Source organism: Gorilla gorilla, chromosome 12, assembly GCF_029281585.2.
Source record: "Gorilla gorilla gorilla isolate KB3781 chromosome 12, NHGRI_mGorGor1-v2.1_pri, whole genome shotgun sequence".
Taxonomy (NCBI): Eukaryota; Metazoa; Chordata; class Mammalia; order Primates; family Hominidae; genus Gorilla; species Gorilla gorilla.
The window spans coordinates 123,968,744-123,978,684 of record NC_073236.2 but is presented as its reverse complement, the minus strand read 5'-3'; the positions used below and the strand labels follow the sequence as shown (position 1 = coordinate 123,978,684).

The 9,941-nt window shown below is 52.2% G+C and overlaps 1 protein-coding gene and 1 pseudogene across 3 annotated transcripts; one reads left to right on the top strand and one right to left on the bottom strand.

Annotated features, from left to right (window-relative positions):
• Positions 1-2,627: 2,627 nt before the first annotated feature.
• LOC101144396 (N-cym protein-like) lies at positions 2,628-5,209 on the bottom strand (annotated as a pseudogene).
• MYCN (MYCN proto-oncogene, bHLH transcription factor) lies at positions 3,223-9,717 on the top strand. Of its 3 annotated transcripts, none has more exons than XM_055378738.2 (2): positions 3,223-3,471; positions 4,668-4,969. In XM_055378738.2, the coding sequence occupies exons 1-2, from the start codon at positions 3,315-3,317 to the stop codon at positions 4,847-4,849; spliced, it is 339 nt and encodes a 112-aa protein (XP_055234713.1). In that variant the 5' UTR covers positions 3,223-3,314; the 3' UTR covers positions 4,850-4,969. The 3 variants fall into 3 exon arrangements, with proteins under 3 accessions (XP_055234713.1, XP_018877128.1, XP_055234711.2); XM_019021583.4 differs by lacking the exon at positions 4,668-4,969 and adding an exon at positions 8,207-9,717 and having other exon boundaries at positions 3,236-3,471; XM_055378736.2 differs by lacking the exon at positions 3,223-3,471 and adding an exon at positions 8,207-9,717 and having other exon boundaries at positions 4,287-5,574.
• Positions 9,718-9,941: the final 224 nt, after the last annotated feature.

The window sequence follows — 9,941 nt, the reverse complement described above, 5'->3', positions numbered from 1 at the left end:
CTCATGACCTAAACACCTCACATTAGGTCCTGAGACAGGAATAATACAAGGTGGCTGCAGAATAATAGAAGATTTTGGGCAGCAATTTCACATGACTAGCAAAAGGAAACTGTTGAAATGGCTGCAGAGGCCATGGGCTAAGACCGTGAAAAACAGAGTGTAGACCAAGCTGGCTAAGACCCACTGAACCCAGCATGGCACTGGATTTGACCTAGGTTTCTCCTAGGACCTCATTATACGCTCATTAACATACTAAATCACACACCCCACTAGCATCATGACACTTCCGAGAACACCCATATTTGGTGTAAAAATAGGTGGTGTCACAGTTCTGAGAAATCTCCTCCTTTTTCTAGGAATGATCATGAATATTCCGCCTCTTGGTTAAAGAAACCCGTAAAGGTAGCAGCCCCAAACCCCCTTTCGTGTGAGTCTCTCAAGTACACCCATATTCCCTTTTCTTGAGTGTGTACTTTTCCCTTTGCAATAAATCGTACTTTCACTATTTTCCAACTGGTCTTTGAATTCATTCTCTTGATGGTGTCAAGAGCCTGGACACTGGCTGGGGTCTAGGTCCCACTGGCATTTGGGGACCTCCCCTCCAACACTGTTGCACTGGGGGTTAAACTTTCAACATGTGTTTTTTTTGGGGGACACATTCAAACCACGGCAGTACTGAACAAAACCTTGGCTTTGAAACCATATGAGGATTTGTTTTGTGTGTGTTCACATAGTTGAAGTATTTCAACATTTTTAAGAGGGATTTTCAGGCTTCTCTATAAGCAGACTAAGAATCAGCATTAGCATGTTTTCTCCATGTACAAAGTCTTTTATCTTTCTACTTACAAATGAAGGTAACCAATAAATATTGAATTTTATCGTTCTGTTAACCTTCAGATTCAGACTTGTCAGTAATTACTGGCTTGCATTAAAAGCAGGAGATTAGAGATTGAGGTCCAGGAAGTATAAATGATTTGCTCAAAGGCATGTAGAGTAACCAGGTCTCCTGTCCCTCTGTCCCCCTTTTCTGCTACACCTTGTCCCTCGACAAAGGGTGAATGACCTAGTGATGGTCATTCATCTGATGAGAAAGGACAAAGGTAGGACTTTAAATCGGAGCAACTGAACCCATCCTGGCCTATTTTCACAGTCCTGCCACAGAAGATCTGGCCACCTTAGAAGGACTCATTCGGTGATCTTGGTCTTGAACAATACCATGAGTACTTACTATACACAGGTACGCTGCTGCGCCGTGAGGATCCCCTCTGGAGCAAAAGTGACCCAGGTCACAGGTTAGTGAGGGAGACTGAGCCTGTCTTCCACAGTGTCACGGAAGTGAGCACTAAACAAATACTCCTAGGCATGGATCATTACAAATGGAGGTGAGTGCTGGACAGGAAAGGACAGGATGCTAGGCGAGAATTCAGCAGGAGGGCTTGGTGGCGATTAGGGGGCTAGGGAAAAGCAGAAGTGGGGCTGTAAAAGGCTTTTGCAAAGATGAAGGCTTTTACATTTGTGAGGGAAATAACAATAATAAAGGTGCTTGGAAGGGCTGCTCATCCGCATTCATGGGCCTCTTCCTAGGACTCTGGGAATCTTTCTCCCTAGAGCTCTGTAGGCGTCCAGGGTCAGGGCTGGAAAGGCCTTCACAAATGCTAATCTGTGAGCATTTTATGGGTTGCCCCCTGACCCTCAGCATCATCCTCCTTAACTAGATCCAATGGTGAGGTGAAGAGATGGGGGCGATGGAGAATGGCATTTCCAGTTTGGAGAAAAAAGTAGGGAGAGACGGGGAAGCCTTCCCACCCCAATCCCAGGGCCAAGTTCCCCTCTCTCCAAACAAGCCTAAGGAATGTTTTTCAAGGCAAAATCCCACCTCACTGTGTATTTGGTTGTGAAGAGGGCTGTCCAGGAGATCAGGGTTGTTTTTGGAGAGTTTGGAGGGCAGGGGCAATAATGTCTGACCCCCTGCAAACAAATACACCTGTAAGAAAAGCTAGACCAGAGTGAAGTAAAGCCAGGATTTGATGGTGGCGGGAAGGGAGGGGGCCAATGCTGCTGCTGGACAGAGGGGTGTTATTTTCCCCGGAAGAATAGCATGTCGTGGTCATCATCATAATAATAGCTGACACAACTATTATGGGCTGGGGACTTATAAGAGCTTTCATAACTCTCAGGTAGGAGGCACTACGAACTCCATTTCACAATTGAGGAAACTGAGGCACAAAGAAACGAAGTAGTGACAGCAGCTTTCCTTTTTCCCTTCAACAGTTTGGAATCAAGCTGTTTGAGCCGAGATTGGGTCTCAGGAGGTGTGGACAGCACTTCCATCTCGGTAAATCAGATTCGCCTGCCCATAACTGGGGAGAATGGTGGCTTTGAAAAGGTTAACTTGGGAGCCCTGGGGACGGCTGCAGGGAACGTACGCCCATTCCCCCTAGGAAGCAGAGCCAGGCCGCCTCCTCCTCCGCAGTGGTGAGGACGCGTGGACAGTCCCGCGGGGGCGGCGGGAGACTTGCGGAGTGGCCGCACTCCAGGTCCGCGCCAAGGCCGGGCAGCTCCGCTTTCTGCTCAGTCTCCGCGAGGTGTCGCCTTCGGCCGAAGAAACCACCGCGGCACCACCCTCGTAGCTTGCACTTATTTATTTATTTATTTTCAAACAAGGGGGGCGCCCCTCTTCTTTCAATTTGAAACTAGAAACATCCAGAGGTCTTGTTCCTAAGGGGGCGCGTCCTCTCCCTGCTATTTTGCACCTTCGGACTAGCCTTCTTTCGGAATTACACAGGAGCAACCTCCCTGCAAGGCCTTGCTCAACGTTGGCCTCGCGCTCAGCTGCACAACACGCAGTCAAAGCGGGGGCTGGGTTAGAAGCATCGGTCTCCCCTCCCCAACACACACCCCCGGAGCCCTCCGTAATTTTTTTTCTTTTAATGACAAGCAATTGCCAGGCTCGCAGGGTGGGTGCTGCATTGCACCGCTCCGCGCGCAGCTGGTTCTCAGAGTGCAGCCGGTGCAAGCCCGGGGGTCCAAAAGGGCGGGAGGAGCACACCCTGGGCTTCCCAGCTTTGCAGCCTTCTCTCTGCAAAGAAAAGCAAGTGGCTTTTGGCGCGAAAGCCTTGGCGCCTCCCCTGATTTTTATGGAAATCAGGAGGGCGGGGTAAAGCCGCTTTCCTCTCCTTTCTCCCTCCCCCTTGTCTGCGCCACAGCCCCCTTCTCTCCCCGCCCCCCGGGTGTGTCAGATTTTTCAGTTAATAATATCCCCCGAGCTTCAAAGCGCAGGCAGTGACAGTCATCTGTCTGGACGCGCTGGGTGGATGCGGGGGGCTCCTGGGAACTGTGTTGGAGCCGAGCAAGCGCTAGCCAGGCGCAAGCGCGCACAGACTGTAGCCATCCGAGGACACCCCCGCCCCCCCGGCCCACCCGGAGACACCCGCGCAGAATCGCCTCCGGATCCCCTGCAGTCGGCGGGAGGTAAGGAGCAGGGCTTGCAAACCGCCCGGCGCCCAGGGAAGCGACGAGCGCCGGGGCAAGGCAAGCCCTGGGACGGGATTGCGACGTGCGCACCGGGCGCCCTAATATGCCCGGGGGACTGTTTCTCCTTCGGAAACAAAACCATCTCTGGGTTTTCCCAGAAAAGCCAGTTCCAGCCCCGAAGGCATCCTGGCTAGAGGAGACCCGCCCTAATCCTTTTGCAGCCCTTACCGGGGGGAGTAATGGCTTCTGCGAAAAGAAATTCCCTCGGCTCTAGAAGATCTGTCTGTGTTTGAGCTGTCGGAGAGCCGGTGCGTCCCCACCCCAGGCTGGGGTTCTTCTCCAAAGGGTGCCCCTGGAGGAAGAAGAGGGGGGGATTAGGCAGGGCGAGGCCGCCGCGGTCGTAATCTGGGTCACGGCTGCTCCAGCTTGGAGGAGAGGCGGCTCTCCCGGCGACCCTCCTCGCGCGGGCGCCCCTGCCATTCCCGGGAACAGGGGCTCAGCCTCTCCCTCCCTGGAAGAGGACGTTGTTGTGGGTTTGGAAGAGCAGGGGTGGGCTTAGAGAGCTTCCAAATAAGCTATTGGCAGGAGTATCCCTGCAGCGGGTGAATGCCGAGGGGCGTTTGCTCAAATTTGGGGAGGGGAAGGATTTGTGGATATGGGTGTCTGTTGTTGGTCTCTGTCTAGAGAAAGGCTTTTTTTTTTATTTGCAAAGTTTTCTAAATCCCCTGCTATCATTTGCACTCCTGAGGTTGCATTTTTACAGAGGGGGTAGAAGGTACTCCAAATACCATTCCCGGTAGCTGGGTCGGCATTCCCTGAGCAGCCGGCCCCACACCGCTGCGAGTGCGGTTGTCTGCGTGCTCGTGAGAGCTAGAATTCTGCAGCCAGTAACAGCCCCCTCCCCCAGGCAGTGCCTTGTGTGAATGAAATGGCAGTTTCCAAAGTTGCGGAGCCTCGCCACCACCCCCTGCATCTGCATGCCCCCTCCCACCCCCTGTCGTAGACAGCTTGTACACAAAAGGAGGGAGGGGGGGAGGGAGCGAGAGGCACAACTTCCTCCACCTTCGGGAGCAGTGGGCAGACTGGGGGGCTTGGAGGGAAGCTTGGGGAACCTGGTTAGAGGGGGCGCCCATTGCCTATCCCCTCGGTCTGCCCCGTTTGCCCACCCTCTCCGGTGTGTCTGTCGGTTGCAGTGTTGGAGGTCGGCGCCGGCCCCCGCCTTCCGCGCCCCCCACGGGAAGGAAGCACCCCCGGTATTAAAACGAGCGGGGCGGAAAGAAGCCCTCAGTCGCCGGCCGGGAGGCGAGCCGATGCCGAGCTGCTCCACGTCCACCATGCCGGGCATGATCTGCAAGAACCCAGACCTCGAGTTTGACTCGCTACAGCCCTGCTTCTACCCGGACGAAGATGACTTCTACTTCGGCGGCCCCGACTCGACCCCCCCGGGGGAGGACATCTGGAAGAAGTTTGAGCTTCTGCCCACGCCCCCGCTGTCGCCCAGCCGTGGCTTCGCGGAGCACAGCTCCGAGCCCCCGAGCTGGGTCACGGAGATGCTGCTTGAGAACGAGCTGTGGGGCAGCCCGGCCGAGGAGGACGCGTTCGGCCTGGGGGGACTAGGTGGCCTCACCCCCAACCCGGTCATCCTCCAGGACTGCATGTGGAGCGGCTTCTCCGCCCGCGAGAAGCTGGAGCGCGCCGTGAGCGAGAAGCTGCAGCACGGCCGCGGGCCGCCAACCGCCGGTTCCACCGCCCAGTCCCCGGGAGGCGGCGCCGCCAGCCCTGCGGGTCGCGGGCACGGCGGGGCTGCGGGAGCCGGCCGCGCCGGGGCCGCCCTGCCCGCCGAGCTCGCCCACCCGGCCGCCGAGTGCGTGGATCCCGCCGTGGTCTTCCCCTTTCCCGTGAACAAGCGCGAGCCAGCGCCCGTGCCCGCAGCCCCGGCCAGTGCCCCGGCGGCGGGCCCTGCGGTCGCCACGGGGGCGGGTATCGCCGCCCCAGCCGGGGCCCCGGGGGTCGCCCCTCCGCGCCCAGGCGGCCGCCAGACCAGCGGCGGCGACCACAAGGCCCTCAGTACCTCCGGAGAGGACACCCTGAGCGATTCAGGTAAAGACCGAACTCGGGTCCGGCTGCCTCCCTGGGGCACTGGACCCCGGGTCGCGTCCCCTTTGTTAGTGCTCGTATGTCTTGGCCTGGGGAGCATTTTGGAGGCAGTGCTAGGGGCAGAGAGGTCCTGTTTCCCCCAAGTCTCTCCTCGGGGTAAAGAGAAGGGGCTGAGAGAAGGCCGCTGCAAAAGGGGTGCTCTCCAATTCTCGCCTTCACTAAAGTTCCTTCCACCCTCTCCTGGGGAGCCCTCCTCTAGGCCATCACGGGCCCTCACCCCGTCCCCCACCTCTCTTTTGCAGCGCAGTCTGAGGAATAAAATTGGAGAAAGTTGGTGGCTAAACCGGGTGGGGGTTTAGGGGGTTGCTGGGTGCACTGCCTGGACAGAAACCTGTTAGCGCAGGGGTGAAAGGGACTCTCCGGCCCAGGTCAGGGGAGGGAAAGACATCCCGAGAAGATTCAAGGGCTGTGCAAAGCTCTGTTTAAGGCGCAGGAACTTATAGGAGGGTTGCACAGATGGCTAGAGCCGATTTTCTATTCTTTTTTTTTTTCTTCAAATGTCGGTACCTTTCCCTTCCCCCATCCTCGGTGGGTGGTGGGCTATTTGCTCCTGGTGCGTGGCCAGCAGGCGGCGATATGCGAGGCCAGCAGGCGGGCCCGGGATCTGAAAGGCTGGGGGTGGTGGGGGCACCCTCCCTCCCTCCATTCAGCAGCTGGCTGCAAGTGCAACAGCAGTTGTGTACATTCTCAAGGGGCCTCCTCTTTCCAGTGTGCAGTGAAAACTGGCTCTAGTTTTGTCTTCCAGCCTGAATTCCAGGCCTAATTTGAGATGTGAGTTGTATCTGTAACCCAGTGCCCTTGAAGGTGAGGGCAGGCACTCAGCAGCCTCTCCAGGAATGCTCGCATCCTGGGAGGACTCACTGATTAGTTCTATTGTGTTCATTTGTCTGTGTCTTAAGCTGAAGGGAAGAGTTAAAACCAAGCCTTTCCCTGGGGGTCTGGACGAACAGAACTCAACCCAAAGGGTGGCATTGCCTTGTCCTTGGAGCAGGGAGCTGGGACCCGCCTTGGACTTTGAAAACCAGTGTTTTCAGAATGCAGGTGGATAACAAGCCTAAATTTACTTCTGGGCTGAGGAGAGATCTTTGAGGCTCCTGGAAGGAAACTTGGTGATAAGCCTCCAGTTTGAAACGGCTCTGTCCCTTTAATGTCTGCGCCTTGACAGCTTTCGGTGAGGAAGCACTTCCTTCCAACAGCTGTCTTCTTGGCAGAAAACCAAAACATTGGCTTAAAGGGACCCACAGACTGGAACAGCCTCACATTTCGGCTTTAGAACAAATCCCACAATTGTTCAGCTTTCCGGTCCCCTTCAGATCAAGCAGAAGATATGTTTTGATTTTCATGCTTGTATTTTAAACAATAATTTTCTACCCCAGCGTGGTAGTCAATGAGGAGAGAGGGGAAGAATGAGCACATGATGCTACACGTTTTTGTTGTTGCTGTTATTATTGGTGGCTTTGAGGAGAGCTGCTCCCATTCGGGGGTTTATACCAACTGTGGATTATGGCTTTGTCGTTAAGATTTGATCTTTGTTAAATGAAAAACTGCTTATTGTATAAAACTCAGGTTTGTGGACGAAAAGTTGTTTTTTTTTCTTCAGTTAATTAAATTGTTCCTCAAGTTTGTTTAAGGACTTAAAATCAAACACAACCATGTGTAAACTGCTAAATGAGGCTCCTAAAATGAGAGGCCTCAACTCTTTAAGTGTGGAGCTAGAAATGTAAATAAGTCCACAGGGCAGACTGGTGATTATGATAAAAGTTACCATTTACTGAGCATCTGTCTACTAGGCTCAGCTCTATGCTAAGTCTACATGTTATCTGTCAAAGTGGTATCATCCCCATTTAATAGCTGAGGAAACAGAGGCTTAGAAAGGCTGGGTAACTTGACCAGGGTCATGCAACTAGTCTGCAGTGGAGCCAGGATTCTGTCTGACCCTAAAGGCCAAGTTCTTTATATTTATTTCTACCACCTGCTAAAGTCTTGAATGGAGGCTGAAAGCACAGTTGGGGTATGGGGAAGAAAAATTAATATACATACATATATGTATATGTATGTATGTATGTATGGGGGGTTTTTTTGTTTTGTTTTTGTTTTCGATACGGAGTTTTGCTCTTGTTGCCCAGGCTGGAGTGCAGTGGTATGATCTGGGCTCACTGCAACCTCCGCCTCCCGGGTTCAAGTCATTCTCCTGCCTCAGCCTCCTGAGTAGCTGGGATTACAGGAGCATGCCACCACGCCCAGCAAAGTTTTGTATTTTTAGTAGAGACGGTTGTTCACCATGTTGGCCAGGCTGATCTCGAACTCCTCATCTCAGGTGATCTGCCCGCGTCCGCTTCCCAAATTGCTGGGATTTCCAGGTGTGAGTCACCACGTCCGGCCTACAGATATATTTAATTTAAAGAGATCTAAAACAAATACATAACTGTCCACATCTATGTTGATGGACCCATAAAAATAGCAGTCTGCCAGGGTCTGCCGGAAGAGACAGATAAGCATACATATTAACATGGATACATATGTGAATTTCATTCAAATGGTTCTCACATGAGAGTAACTAGCATCTTTCTCTCAGATGATGAAGATGATGAAGAGGAAGATGAAGAGGAGGAAATCGACGTGGTCACTGTGGAGAAGCGGCGTTCCTCCTCCAACACCAAGGCTGTCACCACATTCACCATCACTGTGCGTCCCAAGAACGCAGCCCTGGGTCCCGGGAGGGCTCAGTCCAGCGAGCTGATCCTCAAACGATGCCTTCCCATCCACCAGCAGCACAACTATGCCGCCCCATCTCCCTACATGGAGAGTGAGGATGCACCCCCACAGAAGAAGATAAAGAGCGAGGCGTCCCCACGTCCGCTCAAGAGTGTCATCCCCCCAAAGGCTAAGAGCTTGAGCCCCCGAAACTCTGACTCGGAGGACAGTGAGCGTCGCAGAAACCACAACATCCTGGAGCGCCAGCGCCGCAACGACCTTCGGTCCAGCTTTCTCACGCTCAGGGACCACGTGCCGGAGCTGGTAAAGAATGAGAAGGCCGCCAAGGTGGTCATTTTGAAAAAGGCCACCGAGTATGTCCACTCCCTCCAGGCCGAGGAGCACCAGCTTTTGCTGGAAAAGGAAAAATTGCAGGCAAGACAGCAGCAGTTGCTAAAGAAAATTGAACACGCTCGGACTTGCTAGACGCTTCTCAAAACTGGACAGTCACTGCCACTTTGCACATTTTGATTTTTTTTTAAACAAACATTGTGTTGACATTAAGAATGTTGGTTTACTTTCAAATCGGTCCCCTGTCGAGTTCGGCTCTGGGTGGGCAGTAGGACCAGCAGTGTGGGGTTCTGCTGGGACCTTGGAGAGCCTGCATCCCAGGATGCTGGGTGGCCCTGCAGCCTCCTCCACCTCACCTCCATGACAGCGGTAAACGTTGGTGACGGTTGGGAGCCTCTGGGGCTGTTGAAGTCACCTTGTGTGTTCCAAGTTTCCAAACAACAGAAAGTCATTCCTTCTTTTTAAAATGGTGCTTAAGTTCCAGCAGATGCCACATAAGGGGTTTGCCATTTGATACCCCTGGGGAACATTTCTGTAAATACCATTGACACATCCGCCTTTTGTATACATCCTGGGTAATGAGAGGTGGCTTTTGCGGCCAGTATTAGACTGGAAGTTCATACCTAAGTACTGTAATAATACCTCAATGTTTGAGGAGCATGTTTTGTATACAAATATATTGTTAATCTCTGTTATGTACTGTACTAATTCTTACACTGCCTGTATACTTTAGTATGACGCTGATACATAACTAAATTTGATACTTATATTTTCGTATGAAAATGAGTTGTGAAAGTTTTGAGTAGATATTACTTTATCACTTTTTGAACTAAGAAACTTTTGTAAAGAAATTTACTATATATATATGCCTTTTTCCTAGCCTGTTTCTTCCTGTTAATGTATTTGTTCATGTTTGGTGCATAGAACTGGGTAAATGCAAAGTTCTGTGTTTAATTTCTTCAAAATGTATATATTTAGTGCTGCATCTTATAGCACTTTGAAATACCTCATGTTTATGAAAATAAATAGCTTAAAATTAAATGATGCAACTCAACCTTTTCCTTAATGGCATTGCACTCTGTCCCTTAAGGAGCAACCATAAATAATCCATAACTTATAGAGGGAATTTGGTTTCCATAAATAGCCCTTTTTGCACCTGTACAATCCCGGTTGGGGGGCATGAGTCATTGTCCCCACTTAAGGTGGAGGGAACTGAGTTTGGGGAAATTAAGGCAGTTCTCCAAGATTATGCAGAATAGAGATGT